This window comes from Oncorhynchus gorbuscha, linkage group LG18 (genome assembly GCF_021184085.1).
Source record: "Oncorhynchus gorbuscha isolate QuinsamMale2020 ecotype Even-year linkage group LG18, OgorEven_v1.0, whole genome shotgun sequence".
NCBI lineage: Eukaryota > Metazoa > Chordata > Actinopteri > Salmoniformes > Salmonidae > Oncorhynchus > Oncorhynchus gorbuscha.
The window spans coordinates 73,819,496-73,840,804 of NC_060190.1; the positions used below are offsets into that span (position 1 = coordinate 73,819,496).

The 21,309-nt window shown below is 43.1% G+C and overlaps 1 protein-coding gene across 3 annotated transcripts in view; it reads right to left on the minus strand.

Annotated features, from left to right (window-relative positions):
* Positions 1 to 21,004, minus strand: part of tespa1 (thymocyte expressed, positive selection associated 1) — a 22,699-nt gene extending 1,695 nt beyond the window's left edge. The window contains exons 1-12 of one of the 3 annotated variants that reach the window (XM_046310205.1): positions 20,644 to 21,004; positions 18,844 to 18,906; positions 17,367 to 17,546; positions 16,821 to 16,863; positions 9,276 to 9,319; positions 9,107 to 9,160; positions 8,426 to 8,465; positions 8,144 to 8,200; positions 7,745 to 7,837; positions 7,319 to 7,527; positions 2,137 to 3,602; positions 863 to 950 (exon numbers count right to left, since the gene is read on the minus strand). In XM_046310205.1, coding sequence (XP_046166161.1) covers positions 863 to 950; positions 2,137 to 3,602; positions 7,319 to 7,527; positions 7,745 to 7,837; positions 8,144 to 8,200; positions 8,426 to 8,465; positions 9,107 to 9,160; positions 9,276 to 9,319; positions 16,821 to 16,863; positions 17,367 to 17,520 — 2,248 coding nt within the window. In that variant the 5' untranslated portion in view covers positions 17,521 to 17,546; positions 18,844 to 18,906; positions 20,644 to 21,004. The remainder of the gene's footprint in view (positions 1 to 862; positions 951 to 2,136; positions 3,603 to 7,318; positions 7,528 to 7,744; positions 7,838 to 8,143; positions 8,201 to 8,425; positions 8,466 to 9,106; positions 9,161 to 9,275; positions 9,320 to 16,820; positions 16,864 to 17,366; positions 17,547 to 18,843; positions 18,907 to 20,643) is intronic. The other 2 variants (XM_046310204.1, XM_046310206.1) reach the window with 2 other exon arrangements.
* Positions 21,005 to 21,309: the final 305 nt, after the last annotated feature.

Genomic DNA, 21,309 nt, shown 5'->3' on the forward strand with positions numbered 1-21,309 from the left:
TGAATTAAACATGGAGGGTCAACCTGCCCATACTCTCCTCATGGCTTTAACACAGGCCTACAGTACATCCCTGAATTAAACATGGAGGGTCAACCTGCCCATACTCTCCTCATGGCTTTAACACAGGCCTACAGTACATCCCTGAATTAAACATGGAGGGTCAACCTGCCCATACTCTCCTCATGGCTTTAACACAGGCCTACAGTACATCCCTGAATTAAACATGGAGGGTCAACCTGCCCATACTCTCCTCATGGCTTTAACACAGGCCTACAGTACATCCCTGAATTAAACATGGAGGGTCAACCTGCCCATACTCTCCTCATGGCTTTAACACAGGCCTACAGTACATCCCTGAATTAAACATGGAGGGTCAACCTGCCCATACTCTCCTTCACATTTCCAGTTAGCTGACTTTCGATGGAACAACAATCATTCTTAGGAGTGAAAGTGTGGCTACAAGTTGTGAAAACACCTTTCTTCACACATACGTATGGGCACACAGCAACTCATTGGCAGGTAATGTAACACCACTACCCATTGCAGCTACAGTATCAACCACATTCATTTCAAAACTGTCATTTGAAAAGGGTGTGTGTTCCTGTGAGATTAAACCAAAGTCCCAGTCAGTAATTTGACTGCTCTGAATCACAATAGACAGTCATCTTTCTCTAAAAACAACTAGTTTGGTCGTAAAATATTTTTTTTTATATATATAATAAAGGATTCTCCTTTGGGGACAGCCGAGGAACTGTTTTAGGGTCTTTGTTTTCCCTAAGAGTGTAGTGAGCAGATATAGACTGTTAATATCACTAGGTATCAGCTGACTATGACCACATATCAATCAAGACTATGAACTCACCTTTGTTTTGATTGACAGTGGACCGGGACAAAGATGTCGACCTTATAGTTTCTTGCTGTCCGAAGTCTTCCTCCCCTGCGCTCTGTACCTATTGGAAAACAGGTAGTCAGGAAAAACCCCTGCCCAAGTATGCATAGTCACTTCACCCCTACCTACATGTACAAATCACCTTGAGTAACCTGTACCCCCGCACACTGACTCGGTACCCCCTGTTGTAAGTCGCTCTGGATAAGAGCGTCTGCTAAATGACTTAAATGTAAATGTAAAATATAGCCTCCACATTGACTCTGTACCAGTACCCCCTGTATATAGCCTCCACATTGACTCGGTACCGGTACCCCCTGTATATAGCCTGCACATTGACTCTGTACCAGTACCCCCTGTATATGGCCTCCACATTGACTCTGTACCGTAATATCCTGTATATAGCCTGCACATTGACTCTGTACCAGTACCCCCTGTATATGGCCTCCACACTGACTCGGTACCGGTATCCCCTGTATATAGCCTCCACACTGACTCTGTACCAGTACCCCCTGTATATGGCCTCCACATTGACTCTGTACCGTAATATCCTGTATATAGCCTCCACATTGACTCGGTACCGGTACCCCCTGTATATAGCCTCCACACTGACTCGGTACCAGTACCCCCTGTATATAGCCTCCACATTGACTCTGTACCGTAATATCCTGTATATAGCCTCCACATTGACTCTGTACCGGTGCCCCCTGTATATAGCCTCCACACTGACTCTGTACCGGTACCCCCTGTATATAGCCTCCACACTGACTCTGTACCGGTACCCCCTGTATATAGCCTCCACATTGACTCTGTACCAGTACACCCTGTATATAGCCTCCACATTGACTCTGTACCAGTACCCCCTGTATATAGCCTCCACATTGACTCTGTACCGGTACCAACTGTATATAGCCTCCACACTGACTCGGTACCGGTACCCCCTGCATATAGCCTCCACACTGACTCTGTACCGGTGCCCCCTGTATATAGCCTCCACATTGACTCGGTACCGGTGCCCCCTGTATATAGTCTCCACATTGACTCTGTACCAGTACCCCCTGTATATAGACTCCACATAGACTCTATTGTTACTTTTTATGATTATTTTTTACTTTAGTTTATTTGTTAAATATTTTCTTAACTCTTCTTGAACTGCACTGTTGGTTAAGGGCTTGTAAGTAAACATTTGAACTCCGAGACCGGAGTACAGTGCGCCATATAGGTCAATCCAAAACAGTTCTGTCACTTACCTCCTCCAGCTCAAAGGAGTTGGCCTGTTGAATAGTGTGGGAGACCTGCCCTTGGAGTGGTGTTGGTTTCAGAGGACTCAGGTACCTCTTGTTCCTCCATACACCTGGATAATACTGGGCTGCTGGAGGCTCCACTGTGCTCCCACCACTGGCAGGGAGAATCATCTCAGGTGCATCAGTGTCTAAAGAACTAGGTGGTGTCACAACAGTGATGAGACAAGGGGACTTCCTGCAACTAAGGAGCTCTATAGACACGAATGTTGACAAAACCCGTGTTCCAGTTTCTCCCAAACTAGACTCCACCTTAGACATGGGAGTTACTGTGACCTCTAAACTCTTGGCTGCGTTACTGGTAGTTAAGAAATCCTCCTCCCTGGGTTTGTGTAGTCCGTCCGACGTGGTGAAGGATCGGTCAGATCTTCTGACGTTCTCAGAGGACAAAATGTCCTCCGCCTGTGTGTTACTATTCCTCTGTTGTAGTTGACTGCTGTACGGAGCCTGGTGAACACACTCAACGATCTGAGGACGGGTGATGTCATGGGTAACCTTGGCGACCGGTGCCACTACTGTTGCCCAGCCTGTGATGTCATGGGTAACCTTGGCGACCGGTGCCACTACTGTTGCCCAGCCTGTGGGATGAATTGTGTTTGGAGTTTCTCCAACTTCACAAGTAGGTCTTGGAGTAGTAAGGCCAAAGTCCAGCTTCTTCCTACTACTGGGCTCTCTTTGATGACCCGATTCTGAAAGTGATGATGCCCCAAGGTTGGGTGTTCTGTCAGAATGTCGCTCCCTCTCTAAATCAACTCCATCCCCATCTGATGACGATCCGTGCTCCAACTCCTTGTCCCTGACTGTGTCTCTATGTCCCGGTGTCTCTGTCTCTCTGCCCCTGAACATACGTGTGCCCACAGCACACGTCTTGTTACTATCCCCAGTGTCCATATCCTGTACATCTGAAAACAACCCCTGCTCCCCCTCCCTGTCTATGTGTCCCTGTGTCTCTGTCTCTCTATCTCTCACCATCGTGTCCACAGCAGCACTCGTCTCATTACTGTCCCCTGTATCCTGATTATCCTCCTCCATGTCTCTGGATAAAGGCTCTGCCTTGGTGTTCTCCAGGACCAGACCCACCAAGTCAGGAAGGCTGCTTCTCTTCTTGGGTGCCGACCCAGGCCCGGGGGAGAGTCCTGGTCTGGGGCAGGCAGAGTCCGAGCCCAGCCGGGCAGAGGCCCCAGAGCCAGTATACAGGCACATCTTAGAAACCGTATCCTTGAGTCGTTCCACTGGAGACCTCGGTTCGCTGCGGACACTTCCCATGAAGCGCCGTCCGATCTGCCTGTCAGCGGTGGGGGAGAAGCTGAAGTCAGGAGGGGCGAGCTTCTGGAGGGGCGTGCGGGACACGTGTGAGTAGAGGGAGTAGAAGGCGTTGGCCATGGCTGTCAGCACCTCTACCTGCCTGAAACGGCCTGCAGGGGGGAAGACACGTTCAGAGAAAGGAACCGTTTCTTTGGAATGCTGCCCAACACAGAGGACAATCAGAGTATTGTACTGTTTGGAATGCTGCCTAACACAGAGGACAATGCGAGTATTGTACTGTTTGGAATGGTGCCTAACACAGAGGACAATGAGAGTATTGTACTGTTTGGAATGGTGCCCAACAGAGGACAATGAGAGTATTGTACTGTTTGGAATGCTGCCCAACACAGAGGACAATGAGAGTATTGTACTGTTTGGAATGCTGCCCAACACAGAGGACAATGAGAGTATTGTACTGTTTGGAATGCTGCCCAACACAGAGGACAATGAGAGTATTGTACTGTTTGGAATGCTGCCCAACACAGAGGACAATCAGAGTATTGTACTGTTTGGAATGCTGCCCAACACAGAGGACAATCAGAGTATTGTACTGTTTGGAATGCTGCCCAACACAGAGGACAATGAGAGTATTGTACTGTTTGGAATGCTGCCCAACACAGAGGACAATGCGAGTATTGTACTGTTTGGAATGGTGCCTAACACAGAGGACAATGAGAGTATTGTACTGTTTGGAATGCTGCCTAACACAGAGGACAATGAGAGTATTGTACTGTTTGGAATGCTGCCTAACACAGAGGACAATGAGAGTATTGTACTGTTTGGAATGCTGCCCAACAGAGGACAATGAGAGTATTGTACTGTTTGGAATGCTGCCCAACACAGAGGACAATGAGAGTATTGTACTGTTTGGAATGCTGCCCAACACAGAGGACAATGCAAGTATTGTACTGTTTGGAATGCTGCCTAACACAGAGGACAATGCGAGTATTGTACTGTTTGGAATGCTGCCCAACACAGAGGACAATGAGAGTATTGTACTGTTTGGAATGCTGCCCAACACAGAGGACAATGAGAGTATTGTACTGTTTGGAATGCTGCCCAACACAGAGGACAATGAGAGTATTGTACTGTTTGGAATGCTGCCCAACAGAGGACAATGAGAGTATTGTACTGTTTGGAATGCTGCCCAACACAGAGGACAATGAGAGTATTGTACTGTTTGGAATGCTGCCCAACACAGAGGACAATGAGAGTATTGTACTGTTTGGAATGCTGCCCAACACAGAGGACAATGAGAGTATTGTACTGTTTGGAATGCTGCCCAACACAGAGGACAATGCGAGTATTGTACTGTTTGGAATGGTGCCTAACACAGAGGACAATGAGAGTATTGTACTGTTTGGAATGGTGCCTAACACAGAGGACAATGAGAGTATTGTACTGTTTGGAATGCTGCCTAACACAGAGGACAATGAGAGTATTGTACTGTTTGGAATGCTGCCCAACAGAGGACAATGAGAGTATTGTACTGTTTGGAATGCTGCCCAACACAGAGGACAATGAGAGTATTGTACTGTTTGGAATGCTGCCCAACACAGAGGACAATGAGAGTATTGTACTGTTTGGAATGCTGCCTAACACAGAGGACAATGCGAGTATTGTACTGTTTGGAATGCTGCCCAACACAGAGGACAATGAGAGTATTGTACTGTTTGGAATGCTGCCCAACACAGAGGACAATGAGAGTATTGTACTGTTTGGAATGCTGCCCAACACAGAGGACAATGAGAGTATTGTACTGTTTGGAATGCTGCCCAACAGAGGACAATGAGAGTATTGTACTGTTTGGAATGCTGCCCAACACAGAGGACAATGAGAGTATTGTACTGTTTGGAATGCTGCCCAACACAGAGGACAATGAGAGTATTGTACTGTTTGGAATGCTGCCCAACACAGAGGACAATGAGAGTATTGTACTGTTTGGAATGCTGCCCAACACAGAGGACAATGAGAGTATTGTACTGTTTGGAATGCTGCCCAACACAGAGGACAATGAGAGTATTGTACTGTTTGGAATGCTGCCCAACACAGAGGACAATGAGAGTATTGTACTGTTTGGAATGCTGCCCAATACAGAGGACAATGAGAGTATTGTACTGTTTGGAATGCTGCCTAACACAGAGGACAATGAGAGTATTGTACTGTTTGGAATGCTGCCTAACACAGAGGACAATGAGAGTATTGTACTGTTTGGAATGCTGCCTAACACAGAGGACAATGGGAGATGTGAATTGTTGATAGAAAAGTCAGAGTGTGGGGAAAACTCAGAGTGTGGGGAAAACTCAATCTGATTGGCTGGGCCCGGTTCCCAGTGGGTGGGCCTATGCCCTCCCAGGCCCACCCATGGCTGCGCCCCTGCCCAGTCATGTGAAATCCATAGATTAGGGCCTAATGAATTTATTTCAATTGACTGATTTCTTTATATGAACTGTAACTCAGTAAAAGTTTTGAAATTGTTGCATGTTGTGTTTATTCAGTATAAATGAGATACAGTGGCTCGTGAAGGTATTCACCCCCCCTGGGCATTTCTACTATTTTGTTGCCTTACAACCTGGAATTAAAATAGATTTTTTGGGGGGAGTTTGTATCATTTGATTTACACAACATGCAAAATATGTTTTATTGTGAAAGCGTGGACGTGCATAACTATCCCCCCCAAAAAAAACAAAAAAAGTGGTGTTGCAGACTCTGGGGCCTTTCAGAACAGGTGTATACAGTATATACTGAGATCATGTGACACTTAAATAAAGTCCACCTGTGTGCAATCTAACTAATTATGTGACTTCTGAAGGTAATTGGCAGCACCAGATGTTATTTTAGGGGCTTCATAGCAGAGGGGGTGAATACATATGCACCCACCACATTTCCATTTTTAATTGTTTTACATTTTTTGAAACAAGTCTTTTTTTTTCATTTCACTTCACCAATTTGGACTATTTTGTGTCTGTCCATTACATGAAATCCAAATAAAAATCCATTTAAATTACAGGTTGTAACGCAACAAAATAGGAAAAAACGCCAAGGGGGGTGAATACTTTTGCAAGGCGCTGTATTTCTGAATTCAATTTCAATAAATTAGCTAAACTTTCTAAAAACATGTTTTCACTTTATTATGTGGGGTATTGTGATGTCATCACGGGGTATTGTGATGTCATCACGGGGTATTGTGATGTCATTACGGGGTATTGTGACGTCATTACGGGGTATTGTGATGTCATTACGGGGTATTGTGATGTCATTACGGGGTATTGTGATGTCATTACGGGGTATTGTGATGTCATTACGGGGTATTGTGATGTCATCACGGGGTATTGTGATGTCATCACGGGGTATTGTGATGTCATCACGGGGTATTGTGATGTCATCACGGGGTATTGTGATGTCATCACGGGGTATTGTGATGTCATCACGGGGTATTGTGTGTAGATGGGTAAGAAATATATATATATGTTTTCAATTTAAATTCAGGATGTAACAACAAAAAGGTGGAATAAGTGAAGAGGTGTGTAAACTTTCTGAAGGCCCTGTATACTACAGAGTTATATAGACACTATCAGTCTGTAGATGTAGTTGTCTATTGTACACTTTGATTTAGTGATTCAACTGTTTCAACTGCATGAAAAGTGCTACATAACTACAGTTACTACGTAAATGAAGCTGAGTGCTACATAACTACAGTTATTATGTAAATTATAGCTGAGTCATATTCAGACACTATCTATATCTTGGCTGTGGGTGTTGCATGATGGTGATGACCACAGTAGTGTGGGTGGGAGTCCTGCACAATGGTGTGTGTTTGTCTTACTGGCCAGGGAGAGTCCTGGGTCCTCCTGTCGGAGCCGGTGCAGTTGGGACTGAAGGAAGAGGCGGAGGTTGATGCCGTGGGCATGGGAGGGGAAGTTGATGAAGCGGATAGGTATACGGGCCGTGACCTCAGGCTCATCACAACCAAACCCTAACTGGTACAGAGTCTCCTCTGCATCCTCCGCACACATCTGCAGGGCCTCCGACACACTAGGGTGTGTGTGTGTGTGTGTGTGTAAGTGATGAGTCAGAGAGACAGATAGAAGAAGGGAGAGGGGATGGGGACGGAGATAGAGGAAGAGAGGAGAGAGAGAGAGAGAGAGAGAGAGTTACTGACTGCACTTCAGTTGAAACATTCTTCAGTGACGTTGTACTAGATCTGTTAGACTGTGAAACATCAGGTTGAGAGTGGTTGGTCCCAACTCGCCTCGAGGCTTTACTGGTGCTTTTGGAGAGCCCACTGGAGGCCAGACTGTGACCCAGGTGGAGAAGGGACAGAGCCAGCCTCTGGTGGGGAGTACTGCAGATACAGAACAACAGAACAGGAATCAAAGACAAACACCTATGACAGGCAGAAATAAACAATGGCCAAAACAAACCAGAAAGATTCTAATAACTTTATAATAGTAGTTGATGCATGCTATTATTTATTATTATGCCTGTATTAAAACAGAAGTCATATCTTAATGTACCTGTATTTAAAATGTACTAGTAGCTGGGGAAAAGAATGTATAAAAAAATAACCTCCAGACTATAAATGTAGCCTGCCATGTGTAGTACTTTGTCAATTTGACAGATCTACTGTGGGTGGCCAGTGGCCACTGACCTGGTGGTGACTCCTCTGTGAGGATGTTTGGGTGGCGGAAACAGCAGTGGGCAGCTGCTACACAGGCACCATTTAGCCAGCAGGCACCATTTAGCCAGCAGGCACCATTTAGCCAGCAGGCACCATTTAGCCAGCAGGCACCACCATTGGGAGATAAAAGCAGGTCAACTTACATCTCTTCAACCATACTTGACTAAACTAAACCTCCCTCTAAAACAGGAAAGATATTTAAGACAGAATTTATGTAATTAAACCACATATTCCGGTTAAATATGGTCTTACCTCAGTTCTGAGACTCCTTCCTCAACATTTAATACTGTAGCTGTAAAACATTAAAGAAAAGTAACGTTTGAGTGAAAAGAAAACACTGGTGTGTGTGTGTTTTCCCCCAGAAGATTTGGTACATTTCCTCTGTGCCCCTTTGTGTTGTGACTAGACTTCAGTGAGCGATGGCCCTCATCTTTGCTTTATATAAAATCGGGCCAGTCTTAGGGAGAGTCAGTCAGTCAGCAGCTAAATAACATGCACAAGCATGTCAGACACTCAATTAAAGAGGTGAAGGCTGAAGGTTAGACGCTACAATGAGCCTATTGTTTTGTTTCAGTGGAACTACATGTCGTTGATGTACTAGCAGTGGAGAAGCAGTCCTATGCCATGAGAACGGTGTATCTCACTAACATTGCACAGACCTGTACCCTGGATTTATTAAAATGGCAAAATAATGAAAGCCTTCCACTAGACAAAACAGGTCTAATGGGACTTCACAAGGTAACACACATACACAGACCATCCGTTTCCAAAACATTCATGATGCTCTCCTAATTTTCCTACAAAACTATTTCCTGCTTTGATTATTTCCTATGGTGTCTTTTTATCTTGGTGTGTGTGTGTGTCCGTGTGTCCGTGCGCGCCTGCCTGCATGTAAATGTGTGCCAACAGGTTTATCTTCTCTTTCATCCTCACCCTCAGCCCCCAGACTCAGGTCATCTTCAAAACTTTTCGATTTCAGCAGAGACTCTGGAAGAAGAGAGGAGACTAAAAATCAGTGTTCTGTTGTGACCAGTGGGATATGACATCTTTGCTCCATGCTGACAGTAGATTTCAGTGACGGTGGCTTTGTTGTCAGACTTACCAACAGTCAGATTATGTCTGGAGTTTTCTGAGTCCGTCTCCAGCCTAATGAGAAGACGTAGGTTACATGTTGTTACTAATCATAAAGTTTCAATTGAAAATAAATTACATCACAGCCTGGTATAACAACTGCTCGGCATCCACCCGCAAGGCACTACAGAGGGTAGTGTGTACAGCCAAGTTTCCTGCCATCCAGGACCTCTATACCAGGCGGAGTCAGAGGAAGGCCCTAAACATTTTTCAAAGACTCCAGCCACCCTAGTTATAGACTGTTCTCTCTGCTACCGCACGGCAAAGGGGTACCGGAGCGCCAAGTTTAGGTCCAAGAGAATCCTAGTTTATACCCCAAAGCCATAAGACTCCTGAACAGCCAATCAAATGGCTACCCAGACTATTTACATTGCCCCCACCCCCCTGAACGCTGCTGCTACTCTCTGTTATTATCTATGCATAGTCACTTTGATAACTCTACCTACATGTAAATATTACCTCAACACATTGAAGTACCCCCTGTATATAGCCTCCACATTGACTCTGTACCAGTACACCCTGTATATAGCCTCCACATTGACTCTGTACCAGTACCACCCTGTATATAGCCTCCACATTGACTCTGTACCAGTACACCCTGTATATAGCCTCCACATTGACTCTGTACCAGTACCCCCTGTATATAGCCTCCACATTGACTCTGTACCAGTACCACCCTGTATATAGCCTCCACATTGACTCTGTACCAGTACCCCCTGTATATAGCCTCCACATTGACTCTGTACCAGTACCCCCTGTATATAGCCTCCACATTGACTCTGTACCAGTACCCCCTGTATATAGCCTCCACATTGACTCTGTACCAGTACCCCCTGTATATAGCCTCCACATTGAGTCTGTACCAGTACCTCCTGTATATAGCCTCCACATTGACTCTGTACCAGTACCCCCTGTATATAGCCTCCACATTGAGTCTGTACCAGTACCTCCTGTATATAGCCTCCACATTGACTCTGTACCAGTACCACCCTGTATATAGCCTCCACATTGACTCTGTACCAGTACCACCCTGTATATAGCCTCCACATTGACTCTGTACCAGTACCACCCTGTATATAGCCTCCACATTGACTCTGTACCGGTACCCCCTGTATATAGTCTCCACATTGACTCTGTACTGGTACCCCCTGTATATAGCCTCCACATTGACTCTGTACCAGTACCCCCTGTATATAGCCTCCACATTGACTCTGTACCAGTACCCCCTGTATATAGCCTCCACATTGACTCTGTACCAGTACCCCCTGTATAAAGCCTCGCTATTGTTATTTACTGCTGCTCTTTAATTATTTGTTATTCTTACCTCTTACTTTTCTTTTTTGGTATTTTCTTAAATCTGCATTGTTGGTTAAGGGCTTGTCAGTAAGCATTTCACTGTAAGGTCTATTGTTGGTTAAGGGCTTGTATTCAGCATTTCAATGTTGGTCGTATTCCTGTTGTATTCAGCATTTCAATGTTGGTCGTATTCCTGTTGTATTCAGCATTTCAATGTTGGTCGTATTCCTGTTGTATTCAGCATTTCAATGTTGGTCATATTCCTGTTGTATTCGATGTATGTGACAAATAAAATAACATTTGATTTGCTTCATTCCATCATTGGTTGGTTGCGGCCCCAGGCCCCATGGGCCGTTTTGTCAGAAACACAATGGCACAGAGGTTTCACACAACACAATGCCACAGAGGTTTCAAGTTTTTAGGGAGCGTGCAATTGGCAAGCTGACTGCAGGAATGTCCACCAGAACTGTTGCCAGAGAGTCCTTTCTCTACCATAAGCCCCCTCCAACATTGTTTTGGAGAATTTGACAATATGGCCAACCGGCCTCACAACCGCATGTGTGGGCGAACGGTTTCCCGATGTCAAAGTAGTGTTCCAATACCTGCCCATATCCAGCAACTTCACACAGCCATTGAAAACATTAGGACAACATTCCACAGGTCACAATAAACAGCCTGATCAACTCTATGTGTAGGAGATGTCACGCTGCATGAGGCAAATGGTGGTCACACCAGATACTGACTGGTTTTCTGTTCCACGCCCCTACCTTTTCTTTAAAGTACATGTGACCAACAGATGCATATCTGTATTCCCAGTCATGTGAAATCCATAGATTAGGGTCGAATTTATTTATTTAAATTGGCTGATTTCTTTATATGAACTGTAACTCAGTACAATCTTTGAAATTGTTGAATGTTGTGTTTATATTTTTGTTCAGTATATCTTTAAGCCTTTGTCTGGGGAAAAATGTCATCCATAACTGTTATAGGGGTCTACTGTCCTCCCCCGGCTAACCTTTGCGCACTCGATGAGGAAACTAGTTTTTTATTTTTTATTTTACTAAAATCAGAAGTTATTATCCTGGGTGACCTAAATTATGATTTGGGAAATGCAGACAAATCTAAACCTAACCCAGATGATGACTAAACCCACACAGCCCAACCCTAAAGATCCTTCAAAATCAACTCTGTTCTTATTTTAACCGATACACCAGATAATAATAATAATAATAATAATAATAATAATAATAATGTTAATAATAATAATAATAATAATATTATAATAATAATAATAATAATAATAATGTTAATAATAATAATAATAATAATAATAATAATAATAATAATAATAATAAATGCCATTTAGCAGACGCTTTTATCCAAAGCGACTTACAGTCATGTGTGCATACATTCTACGTATGGGTGGTCCCGGGGATCGAACCCAGGACAGTGACTATTGCCCAGTTTTTGTGGGCTCGCCATGTTGCTTTGTACATATGTATTTTTTTAGTAAAGTACGTTGATTACGCATATCTGCTGTCCTGCGCCTGACTCTCTACACCAGCTACACACTGGACCATTACATTGGGTCAAGGCCAGGAACAGAAGCTTAAGCCCAGGCGGACAAGCTTTTAAGCAACTGAGGTATCATTATTTAAAAAAAAAAATAATAATTTAAATCAGAAAAGGCTAAATCTGATTATTATGTAACCACTGTTTCAGATTGTAATGGGAACCCGGCTAAATGTAGACTATTTACAGAAAACCAAGTCCTGGATGCCTTGGTAGCAATAGACAACAACAAATCCACAGGAACCAACCAATTGGATCCCAGTCTGCTTAAAGTGTGCAGCACCCATCATTGTTGGCTCAATAACCCACCATTTTGTCATTTAACATTATTATCAGGAAATATTCAAAAAGTATAGAAATCATCTCTTGTGCTGCCACTCCATAAGCACAGAGATAGTAGAGATCATACTTATCACCCCATTTCAACACTTCCTTGTTTGGCTAAGATTCTAGAATCCTTGGTAAATGCATAACTTTGCACCTTTTTTTAAATTTATCTGAAAAATGTATTTTGAATGTAAACCAATCAGGGTTTAGTCCTGGGCAGAGCACTATTACAGCAACCACTTCAGTTGTTAATGATCTTTGTTAATGCTTTAAAACAATGAAATGAAATGTGATGCTTTGTTTTGTGGACCTGTCAAAAGCTTTTGATACTGTTGATCATGCCGTTTTATTGAATAAGTTGTCCTCGATAGGCCTGAGCTCAGACACCTGATTGATGGGGTCAAGGCTGAATAACGATATAACAGGTGTTCCACAGGGGTCCGTCTTGGGACCTGTTAATTATTCACTATTTATATAAAACACCATTGGTCTATCTATTAAAAATTGTAAGGCGGATATACAGTGCATTGGGAAAGTATTCAGACCCCTTGACTTTTTATACATTTTGTTATGTTACAGCCTTGTTCTAAAATGTGTTTTTTTTCCCCCTCGTCCATCTACACACAATACCTCATAACAACAAAGTGAAAACAGCATTTTAGAAATTTCAGCAAATGTATGTGTGTATATATATATATATTAGTATTTATTTATTTATTTATTGCTTATTTACATGAGTATTCAGACCCTTTGCTATGAGACTTGAAATTGAGCTCAGGTGCATCCTGTTTCCATTGGTCATCCTTGAGATGTTTCTACAACTTGATCGGAGTTCACCAGTGGGAAATTCAATTGACTGGACATGATTTGGAAAGGCACACACCTGTCTATATAAACGTTTCCCCAGTTGAGAGTACATGTCAGAGCAAAAACCAAGCAATGAGGTCAAAAAATTGTCTGTAGAGCTCCGAGACAGGATTGTATGGAATTGGTGGCAAGCCTCATGCTGTGGGGATATTTTTCCGCAGCAGGGACTGGGAGACTAGTCAGGATCGAGGGAAAGATGGAGAGCGGAGCAGCGAGATCTTTGATGAAAACCTTCTCCAGAGCGCTCAGGACCTCAGACAGGGGCAAAGGTTCACCTTCCAACAGGACAACGACCATAAGCACACAGCCAAGACAATGCAGGAGTGGCTTCGGGACAAGTCTCTGAATATCCTTGAGTGGCCCAGCCAGAGCCCGGACTTGAACCCGATCGAACATCTCTGGAGAGACCTGAAAATACCTCTGCAGAAATGCTCCCCATCCAACACTGTCACGCCCTGACCTGAGATATCTCTGTTTTCTTTCTATTTTGGTTAGGTCAGGGTGTGACTAGGGTGGGTACGCTAGTTTTAGTATTGTCTAGGGGTTTTGTACGTTTATGGTGGCCGGATATGGTTCCCAATCAGAGGCAGCTGTTTATCATTGTCTCTGATTGGGGATCATATTTAGGCAGCCATTTCCCTTTGGTGTTTGTGGGATCTTGTCTATGTGTAGTTGCCTGTCAGCACTCTTTTGTATAGAGTCACGTGTCGTTGTGTTATTTTGGTTAGTTTGATCAGAGTTTATTCTTTAAATAATAAGAATGTACGCATACCACACTGCACCTTGGTCCGATCCTTATAACAAACTTGACAAACACGACAGAGCTTGAGAGGATCTGCAGAGAAGATTGGAACAAACTCCCCAAATACAGGTCAAGCTTGTAGCCTCATACCCAAGAAGACTCGAGGCTGTAATCGCTGTCAAAGGTGCTTCAACAAAGTACTGAGTAAAGGGTCTGAATACTTACGTAAATGTGATATTTCATATATTATTTTTTGTTTTATCCTGTTTTTGCTTTGTCATATGTAGATTGATGAGGGGGAAAAACTGTTTATTAAATTTAGAATAAGGCTGTAACCTAACAAAGTGAGGAAAAAGTCAAGAGGTCTGATTACTTTCCGAAGTTACTATATACAGTACCAGTCAAAAGTTTGGACACACCTACTCGTTCCAGGGTTTTTATTTTATTTACTACATTGTAGAATAATAGTGAAGACATCAACTATGAAATAACACATATGGAATTACGTGTTGAATCAAAATATATTTTATATTTGAGATTCTTCAAAGTAGCCACCCCTAGCCTTAATGACAGCTTTGCACACTCGTGGCATTCTCTCAACCAGCTTCATGAGGTAGTCACCTGGAATGCATTTCAATTAACAGGTGTGCCATGTTAAAAGTTAATTTGTGGAATTTCTTTCCTTCTTAATGCATCTTAATCAATCAGTTGTGTTGTGACAAGGTAGAGGTGGTATACAGAAGACAGCCCTAGTTGGTAAAAGACCAAGTCCATATTATGGCAAGAACAGCTGAAATAACCAAAGAGAAATGACAGTCCATCATTACTTTAAGACATGAATGTCAGTCAATATAGAACATTTCAAGAATTTTGAAAGTTTCTTTAATTGCAGTCGCAAAAACCATCAAGCGCTATGATGAAACTGGCTCTCTATGAAAGGAAGACCCAGAGTTACCTCTGCTGCAGAGGATCATATTGCAGCCCAAATAAATGCTTCAGAGTTCAAGTAATAGACTCAACATCAACTGTTAAGAGGAGACTGTGTGAATCACACCTTCATGGTGAAATTGCTGAAGAAAATAAACCACTACTAAAAAGGAGACTTGATGATTGGGCCAAGAAACACGAGCAATGGACATTAGACCTGTGGAAATCTGTCTTTTGGTCGGAGTCCAAATTTGAGATTTTTGGTTCCAACTGCCATGTCTTTGTGAGACACAGGGTAGTTGAACAGATGACCTCCACGTGTGGTTCCCACCGTGAAGCATGGAGGAGGAGGTGTGGGGGTGCTTTGCTGGTGACACAGTCAGTGATTAATTTAGAATTCAAGGCACACTTAACCAGCATGGCTACCACAGCATTCTGCAGCAATACATCACCCCATCTGGTTTGCGCTAGGTGGGAAGATCATTCATTTTTCAACAGGACAATGACCCAAAACATACCTCTAGGCTGTGTAAGGGCTATTTGACCAAGGAGAGCGATGGAGTGCTGCATCAGATGACCTGGCCTCCACAATCACATGTCGTAACTCCTTCAAAACTGTTGGAAAAGCATTCCTCATGAAGCTGGTTGAGAGAATGCCAAGAGTGTACAAAGCTGTCATCAAGGCAGGGTGGCTACTTTGAAGAATATAAAATATATTTGTTTAACACTTTTGGGGGTTACTACATGATTATGTGTTATTTCATAATTCTGATGTCTTCACTATTATTCTACAATGTAGAAAATAGTAAATAATGAAAAACCCTTGAGTTATATATCTGGCTATTTAGCCCCAGTGATGAGCTGCAGTCGGAATGATTAAATACAACTGTCTCTTAGATAGATTGTTAATGGTTGTTTAACCTTTGCCTTCTGTGTTAAACACATCCAGGTCGAACCAGACCTACTGGTATCTTTACTATACAGGGTCAGACCTACAGGGATCATCTCTAGCCAGCTATCCTCTCAGTCTGTCCAGCAGAGCTACAGCTTTTACAAGTTTGTTCACTTCCTACAGAGGAAATGCTCTCAAGCGGATTGTCAGATAGTGAAGTTAACCAGATGCTGTAAGAACACCCCAGCATTTCTTATCTCACTTTATCCGACTGAAAAACCTACAAAATAATAATACAAGTTCGCACGTCCCTTTTAGTCGCGTTTTCAGACTACTGGAGCAATTTGACTTGCGTTCATGACATCATGTTGCCAATAGAGTCGCGACCAAGTCATCTATGATCATTGGTAATAATAAGTAATTACACAATACTTAAGTTTCCATCCAGTTATACAACAATTGCTTTTCTGTGCTAACATGGATGCTATTTTCTGTTAAACATAACTGGAGGAATAAACAGAACAAACAGTACTATTCTACCAAATATGATGGAAACCTGGGACTATAAACACAACACCAAAGAAAGTTTGGAAATAGAATGTCCAACAGTATAAATAGAACACAACTAGTTCTAGAACCAAGGTGTTTCGGGAAATGACTCAAGAATCCCCTTTGGGCCATGCCATTGACCTGTAACCATATCCTAAACAGAAAAGATCTATTTTCGAGCACAACTTGATACTGACAATTCACATGTGTTACATTTCCCCCACACTGTGGGCGGTTTCCATCAACCTCTAGCTGCCACTGACGCATCATCCTCGCCTATCCAGTTCCTCTCTGAAGTTTTTCATTTCAAAGTCAAACCTTGCACGGTATGCTCACTCACTCACCCACAGCCCAGCAGCCAGCTCTCAATCTTTCCTGCTGAGCATCCTGTGGAAACAGTAGATATAGAACAATCTGGGTGAGCATTCAGCATTAAGACAATTAACACTTCGCATGTTTTTTTTTTTGCTCTGTTCTGTTGCAAAGCTGTGATGCATCATGCAGAGGCCAGCCGTCCACATTTTGTGACTTATAAACATACCAGACTAAACAGAGTTGCTGTTAAGGAGTTTTAGCCCCCTGCCTGTTGTTGTTCAATAGATATTATACAGTAATGCATCAATGTCGCAGCGGTCGAAGGCACTGCATCTCAGTGCAAGAGGCATCACTACAGTCCCTGGTTCGAATCCAGGCTGGATTACATCCGGCTGTGATTGAGAATCCCATAGGTCAGCATACAATTGGCACAGCGTCGTCCGGGTTTGGCCGGGGTAGGCCGTCATTGTAAATAACTAACGTGCTTAGTTAAATAAAAGGAACGTTTATTTTGTATTTTTTTAATGTCACTCAAAATGTAAGCTCTTTATCGAACTACCAAAATGAGAACTGACCATCTGAGAAGACATCGTCCTCTGATGCAGACTGGTGTGGAACAGACGGGTGGGTGGATGGAGGTCCCTGTGGATCTTGTTCTTTCAGGGTGGGCCACTGGCGACCGGTCTGGAACCAGGCCTGGCGCCTGGTTGTAGAAGACGGCCTCTCCATCAGATGAGGTGGGGGGCGGGGGGGGGCTGCATGGGGACCACAAAAAGAGACACTGTTTTACAATATGCGTAACTCACTGTCACGGCTTCCACTGAAGTCGGTCCCTCTCCTTGTTCAGGCGGCGGTCGACGTCACCGGCCTTCTAGCCATCGCCGATCCACTTTTCATTTTCCATTTGTTTTGTCTTTGTCTTACACACCTGGTTTCTATTCCCCAATTACTTGTTCATTATTTAACCCACTGTTCCCCCATGTTTGCATGTAGTACGGTCCGTTTATGTGGGCTCTCTTTTTTGTATTGCATTTGTATATGTTGAGTAAAGTACGTTTATTTACTCATATCTGCTGTCCTGCGCCTGACTCCTCTACACCCAGACCTCATTACACTCACTCAACAGCTCACCAAGTCATTGAATAGCCTACTTAAATAATGATCAACTGGTAGAACACAAACAATGAAGTTGGTATTATACAATTTCATCAATAGACTTATTATTGATAATACTAGAAATTTCCAAACCATGACCAGCTTAATGACATTTTCAGTGAAGCTACTGGTGCCTCTCGGGCATTTCAAGCAGGAACACATATTCACCGATTAATAATCTAGTACTGTTGGTTGGAAGTGATTAGGAATTTATCACATGATTGGAATGAATAGTTGCCATTTCAAAAATAATTGACACCACACACACACACTCACTCACTCACTCAAATCAATCTATAATTAGATAGAGTTTATTAATTTGACCAACACAAGTACACATAAAACAAGCCATACATACACATTAGTTAAATCATAGAGGAAAACACAATAAAGTGTGGGACTTATTCCATTGTGATTGTCACGTCTACTCCCACTCCGACGCTCGACATCGCCGGTCTACTAACCTCCGGTCCTGGCAACCCATCATTACGCACACCTGGCAACCCATCATTACGCACACCTGGCAACCCATCATTACGCACACCTGGCAACCCATCATTACGCACACCTGGCAACCCATCATTACGCACACCTGGCAACCCATCATTACGCACACCTGGCAACCCATCATTACGCACACCTGGCAACCCATCATTACGCACACCTGGCAACCCATCATTACGCACACCTGGCAACCCATCATTACGCACACCTGGCAACCCATTTTGAGGCACACCTGGCAACCCATTTTGAGGCACACCTGGACTCCCATCCCTCCCTGATTACTTCCCCTTTATCTAACACTCCGTTGTATCACTTGTTCGGTAGTATTGTTTCCTGTTTTTCCCCATGTTTAGACCCTACATCTGTTTTTGTATTCACACTGATTAAACTCACCGACTGCACCTGCTTCCTGACTCCCTCCGTCTGCGTTACAGTGATCCTCTTCAGACAAGATGGCTAGGCAAGATCCACACGATTGAACACAGTATGGCCGCGTTTTAACACAACATAAAAAACAAAGAAGAAGAACATCCATCTCATCATTGCAGTTACGTCGTAGAGGACGTTCACATTGGCAAATAAGACAAACATTTTGTTTTACTGTATTTTTTAAAGCTGCCCAGGGAGGACATTGTTTTAATGGTGAGAGGCAACTCATTCCACTCGGAGGCTCCAGTATACAAGACAGTACCTTTCGCAGCATTACTCCTGAACCTGTATAAACACACATTAGCAACACATGTTCTGTTGCTGTGGTTGTGTGCATCCCAAACACAGGGAAAGTAACCAGTTAGATTTTATTTAACATGGGACACCCTAGCCTCAACAGGCAGCCAGTTGAGATTCTGAAAGCAGCTCCTGCCTATGTGGACTCACCTTCAATACCACCCTGATCATCTTATTCTGGGCTATCTGGAGCTTCCCCTTCAGAAGTTTAGATAAGACCCCAAACCAGGAAGTACTAGAGTAGTCAAAATGGCATTGAATGAGGGCAGTGGCTAGCACTCTCATGGAGTCCTTATCAAGCAGCTTGGACTTTTTAGCCAAAACTTGGTGCTGGCAGTAACCTTCCCAAGCACTTTAGTTGCCATGCTCACACCCCCAAGCTTCCACCGTGGATGCTTCCCGGGCAGCTAACAGAGGTTTTAGTAGTCAGCACCTCACTCATATATACAGTAAAAACCATAGAGGCCCAGACACACTCCCCTGCGGAACACCACAACTCATTGGTTTTGCCTGAGACAGTGAACCATTAACCTCTACCACTTGCTCTCGACCTGTCAAGTAGGACTTTACCCAGCCTAGAGGGATACTGCTTAACCCCAGTGCCTCCTGTTTGGAGATTAGGAGACAGTGGTTAACTGTATCAAAGGCCTTCTGTAGGTCAAGCAGTACCATTCCACACATATTTCCCTCATCAATCTCTTTCCTGATGAAGTCAATCAACTAAAGTAGACATGAATCAGTGGAGTATGTTTTTCTAAAAACCCAACTGAAAATCATACATTAGAATTTGTTTGTTGACATATTCATACATTTGCTCATGAACAATTCTCTCTAGGATCATTGATGTTATACTGAGGATAGATACTGTAATTCCCAGGGTCCGATTGTATCCCCTTCTTATACAGAGGAAAAGGGGGATATCTAGTCAGTTGTACAACTGAATACATTCAAATGAAATGTTTCTTCCGCATTTAACCCAAAACCTCTGAATCAGAGAGGTGCGGGTTAACTTTATCTTGCTTCGTGCCCTTAGGAAAGATGCATTGTTCAAGAGAGAGATTAACGATATGCATAATACAAGGAAAAAAACAGAACAAAACATTGATAATCATCGTAATAGTAACAAAATGCTTTCAATTATGTTAATGTTGACCAGAGCTGAAAAATCATAACCTACATGACAATCACAGAAGTTCCCCCTGAGAAAAAAGTAAGTTATTTAATTTCTATAGCCTAACAACTGCCAATATCGGTAGAAATATTTCAGTGCCCATCGTCAGTCTAACGTAAAATGTTATAAAACTTGATTGCACTGCCTATTTGCTCAAGCAAAAAACAAGGACATATTTAGAAAACATGGTTGAAAAACAAACCGCATGCAAATGCTGACACCAAACTACAGTATTTCAAGGACCATTTTTTTTTTTAAGTTACAAAAAAGGAAAAAAATGTTCTTTCAAAGACTACCTTCACTGAAGCACCGCAGGTTTCAATTCTGGTTTCTCCCACTGCGCTCACCGGTCTCGAGTTGCATCTTGTTGTCAGCATAGCACTGCGTATTTCATCCAGGTTTTCTTCTGTTTTTCAGATGACAATTTACTGGAACGGTTCATCCTGGATAAATGTTTCAACCTTTATCAACACAACGCCTAGGCTACATGTTCGCGCCTCTCTTTCTCAAACCAATGTGTATAATATATACATCATTGCTGTCAACTCCTCTGACTGTCTCTTGACGCGCAAATTACAACCCAAGGAAGGTAGAAAAGGAAGTTCGTGTGGTTTCAATTTAAGAAAAAAAAAACACTTGTGACATACATCCTCCCTGCGTAACAGTGACCAAAAAACACTGTAGGCTAATAAAGAAGAGCCCACAGTATAGCCTCGTTTATACCTGGTGCTAACTCGCGTCCTTTGTCCTGATCATTTCCACATTCTGATTGTACATGATCAGATAGTGATTGGATCATATTGATCCGATTACGAAACGTACATGTTAACACAAGGCGTAAACGAGGCTAGTGATTGTGACGTGCACAGGTTATCCAGTATGTGCTGTATCCCTTCAAGTTCCATCCCTTGAAACTACTAACTATTTGGCAAAAAAATATTTTTTATTAAAGGGAATCTACA